This window comes from Mixophyes fleayi, chromosome 10 (assembly GCF_038048845.1).
Source record: "Mixophyes fleayi isolate aMixFle1 chromosome 10, aMixFle1.hap1, whole genome shotgun sequence".
Classification (NCBI taxonomy): domain Eukaryota; kingdom Metazoa; phylum Chordata; class Amphibia; order Anura; family Limnodynastidae; genus Mixophyes; species Mixophyes fleayi.
The window spans coordinates 104300151-104304775 of NC_134411.1; the positions used below are offsets into that span (position 1 = coordinate 104300151).

Below are 4625 nucleotides of genomic sequence, written 5' to 3' on the forward strand. Positions count from 1 at the left end.
GTTCTAAACTTGTCCCACCAGGAATGTGTCACTAACAGTGGAACCTCCATACAGACCCCATCATGGAAAAGACAAACACATTTATTACAGAAAGGTCTGAGTTCCACTCTCGCTGCAGTAGATGTGGATCAGAGGGAGGGGGGGGCTGTCTGCTCTGATCACAGATTGCAGGGAAATTATATAATTGTGCTGGAGGAGTGAGAGGAAGTCGGCACAGCTGTAACGAGGAGCTCTGAAATAACCCACCCTCTGGTTATTAAATACAGCACATTACTAGGAAACATAAATGTATAAACCCCTCAGTCAGTAGCCCACCCTCTACTCCTTCACTCCAGGATCGGCAGATGCAGTCTGCACTCATCGATGATCCTCTCCCCCCGACCTCCTTCACTAGAGTCCTGCTCACACCTACTCCCCTCTGGTATCTCCCCCACTTCCTTCAATCACACTGTCCTCTTCCTTCTTCTGCCATATCTCCTTACTTCTTTTTACCTCCAAACTTCTCTAATGGGTGGTCTACAACTATCACCTCATCTACCTCCATAACCCCACTCCAATAATCATTTCACTGAACTCCACCAAAACTGCCCTCACTACGGTCACTAAAGATTCTCTTCACTAGATCGAATACCGCTTTCATACTGCCGCCCCGGCAATATCCCGGGTTTTTGAAGCCGGGTTTTTGCCGGGGCTCGGAGCGTCCCAGGTCAGAATCACCATTCATACTGCACCTCGGACCCGGGAATTTCCCGGGTTGACCCCATTCATACTGCACAAGTCTGTGCCCTGGCAATTTGTGGGAGTCATCACCAGAGCAGTTTTCATTGGCTAAAAGCTGGAATATGAAAACTCTCTCACTCACACACACACTCTCTCTCTCTCTCTCAAAAACCCGGGTTGCTCCATTCATAGTGCAGGCAACCCGGGTCCGACCCGGGAATTACCCCTCGATAAATCCCGGGTTGAAGACCCGGGATTTTTCGCTTGTACCATTCATACTGCACCAAGACCCGGGTCGTTTGAGCTCGCCCCGGGAAAATTGCGGGATTTTGGTGCAGTATGAATGGGGTATTAGGGACACTTCTCCCTTCTCGATATCTCTGCTGCCCTCGATACCGCTCATCACTCCCTCCAATCTATAGACCTCTGTGACACTGTCCTGTCCCCTCTTACCTCACCAACCGCTCCTCAGTCTTCACACCTGACTCTACCTACCCTCTTCCACCTGTTGGAGACACCCAAGGATCCGTTCTTGGCCCCCTGCTGTACTCCCTCTACACCTCCTCCCTTGGTGCCCTCATCCGCCCCGTTAGCCTCCAGTCCCACCTGTATGCTGACACCCAAATTTATGTTTTTCTAATTTGATCTGCCTTCCCATGTTATCTGTGTACTTTGTGTTTATTCAGTATGTCTGGTCTTTGTATTGTGTGGTTATGGATCATTGCCGTCTGTCTATGTCAAGTACGGCACCGCTGACCTTTTGTGGCGCCTTATAAATAAAATATAATAATAATAATAACCATGAGCTAATGTCTCTGAGCCTCCTGTGTTATACCCATCTCTTCATACCATGATGGAGATAGCAGCCGTAGTACATACATGTAACGTGACCCTTGTGTTCTTTATCTTGTTACATTCATTCACATTTCAACCAGAGGTTCACCCTTAACCCCAATTTTCTACCCTTATTAGGTTCTAGCCCAACTGAACAGGAAGGTTGGGGCACATCACCCACGGACGTGAGCTCCGGGGCTGCATCACCAGCGGGCGTGAGCTCCGGGGCTGCGTCACCCGCGGGCGCGAGCTCCGGGGCTGCGTCACCCGCGGGCGCGAGCTCCGGGGCTGCGTCACCCGCGGGCGCGAGCTCCGGGGCTGCGTCACCCGCGGACGCGAGCTCCGGGGCTGCGTCACCCGCGGACGCGAGCTCCGGGGCTGCGTCACCCCCGGACGCGAGCTCCGGGGCTGCGTCACCCACAGAAGTGAGCTCCGGGGCTGCGTCACCCACGAACGTAAACGCTGGTGCCCAATATATGTCAGTCCCTGGAGTCCTACAGCCTTTCATGATTTACTGCCACTTAGCAATGACCTGGGCAAAACGTTTATGACTTTATATAAATGTGTGATGTACGTGACATAATACAGTCTAGTGACTGTGACTATGGTGTATTGCGACAAACACATGGATTTATGTCAGTTTGCATCATTTTTGGTTATAATCACTGGTCTCTGTTCCTCCAGAAAAGAAACAAAATGTAAACGCTAAAATTGGCCACATGCTGCGTTCCAGACAGACATCAGGCAATTGGCCAAATATTTAAGCGTGTGGAGCACACAGATTACTATTGGGGATGTAGAGGAGACCATGAACCTTTATATGTGGTTTTATTATGGTCACAGTAACAGAGCTCAGTGATTTGACTGCTCCGTCCAAATGCAGAGTAGCCAACGTCTACCGAAAGTGGGCAGTGACATTGTGGGTAAAGCTTGTGCTTTTTATAGGAACTAAGTTAATTTACAACTGTTAAACAATAGTGAGAATATTAAAGGATTCAGATACAGAGCAGTTCCACATACACCCTGTAATCCTTATACACAAGATGAGGGCTGAGATTATTACGGATGTGACTCTTGTAGAAAGGTCATGATAGTTCTAGTTTCCCAGTTATTCATCACAATCAAAAGGTAGATAACGTGCACAATAAACATTTGAAGAAACTTCACTTCCACAATGAATAAATCAAGTTATACAATTAGAGAACAAAAATATTGAGGTTTTAATTTTCCAAAATTATATTTACATTTGTCACAACCCAGAGTATTCTTCAACCAAAATATTACTAGGATCAGTCACATGTAAGAAACAAAAGGATGCCATCCGTCAATCACCACTCGGCCGAAACTCAACAAAACCAACAAAGTCCTGGCTGAATATTGCATTCCACAACGTAAAGCATAAAGGCACGTGATTGGGATTGTTTTTATAAAATAAAATGTTCAAGGTCAAATAAGCAATTACGTGTTAAGTGCAATACTTATTTATATTATATACATATCTATACACATACGTCACTACATATACTTGTACATAGCTGAGAGCACTGCAGAGTAATTAGGGCTTATTGCCTCAGTGATTGGATTTGGCAGTGTTTGATAATGTCTTTTCATTGAGCCCTATTAAATGCAGACTGTGTCTGATGACGGCAGAGTTTAGGTCCCATAAGAACTCAAGTAAAGGGCCGTGGAGAAGCTCCTCCATTGGTATGAACTCCAGTATCTGCTTTGGAGAAGCCGATATCACTAACTCATCTACATGCTGCTTTAATTCCTGCAGGTACTGGATGACCGAACTAGGGAGAGGATGGAATCCAGAACAGTGGAGTAGAGCGTCAGTTCCAGGGGTAAGGTGGCTAGTAGGACATGAAAAGCGGATGACCTGGAAGCAATGGTACAATACATACACGATACCAGCTGTAAAGCGGGTGAAACAGGACAGGATGGGAAGCAGTAAAGAGTCGCCCATCTGTAGGTGCTGGAAAGAGCACAGAAGTAAGGATAGGAGCTGCTGCTGATAAGTTGGGTCTCCATCATGAAGAAGGGAAATGGGTTTAAGTGGAGGGGAAGCCTCAAGGAAAAATGGTGCAGTCGTCTTCGTTCCAGAACGTCAAACACTGATTTAGCCCCACTGACCAGACAGCGATGTTCATTCTCTACCATTCCTAACTCCAAGACTACGTCCTCTGCAGATTGCAGGTTACAAGAACAGCAAGCAAGCGAGGCGGAAGAGCGGTAGCTTGTCCTTCAAAACATTTCTCGATGGTCTCATTGAATGAGTTCAATAGTTGGACTATCGCAAAATGATGAGCTCTGGATTCTGGTTAGTTGTTGCCCCTGAGTTAAGTACCACCATTCACTTTTCAGTTCACAGTTGGAGCCTTCTAGAAAGTAACCACTGCTCAAGTTACTTTGAACATGTTCTTTAATCCAGGGGCTAAAATAGCCATCAGCAACTTTTTCATCCCAGGTCAGAGCTTCCAGCTGCTTCCTCTCATTAAAAGTGTCGGAGCGACGGTTACTTGTCCCCACCCACCGAGCATTAAGCCTACATCCACGTATGGCGTCCTCACCAGCCAGGACCTCCTTGGAATAGACTGCACTTGGAACCTCTCCATGTAAAAACATACAGCAGATTCTCGTAAACAGGTCAAGTGTAATTTATCTTCCTTTCCCATGTGTGAAAAAAGTTGAAGATTTTCATGAATGGTTTGTGTCTGATGTTCATAGAAGAAAGTGCAACATTCTTGGTGGGATTTCAAAAATGATTCTGGAAGGCATGCGTGAGGAAACAAAGATTTGCACCCAATCTCCGTTCCAAAATTTGCAATCATTATTGCAAGATGATCTTTGATAGCGTCTTTGCCAATATAATCCAGACAAACCACATACACCTCAGAGTTCCCGGACTTGCTCGTTCCAGGTTTAATGACATGCACCTTCAGGAAACAGCAGCTCAAAAGGTACATAAGGTTAACAGAAGAATGCTGAAAAAGGGTGAACATCTTCAACACAAAGGAACCTCCTGGACTAAGGATCTCCAGACAGGTGACCACTTCACAATAGTGCAAGGA

The 4625-nt window shown here is 46.4% G+C and overlaps 1 protein-coding gene across 1 annotated transcript; it reads right to left on the bottom strand.

Annotated features, from left to right (window-relative positions):
* Positions 1 to 2754: 2754 nt before the first annotated feature.
* On the bottom strand, positions 2755 to 4619 carry CMTR2 (cap methyltransferase 2; the record flags this gene model as incomplete). Its single annotated transcript, XM_075187832.1, is given in 3 exon segments — positions 2755 to 3642; positions 3645 to 4112; positions 4115 to 4619. Coding segments are annotated over 3 exon segments (1491 nt in total), but the record flags the coding sequence as incomplete, so codon positions are not given.
* Between the last annotated feature and the right edge of the window lie 6 nt (positions 4620 to 4625).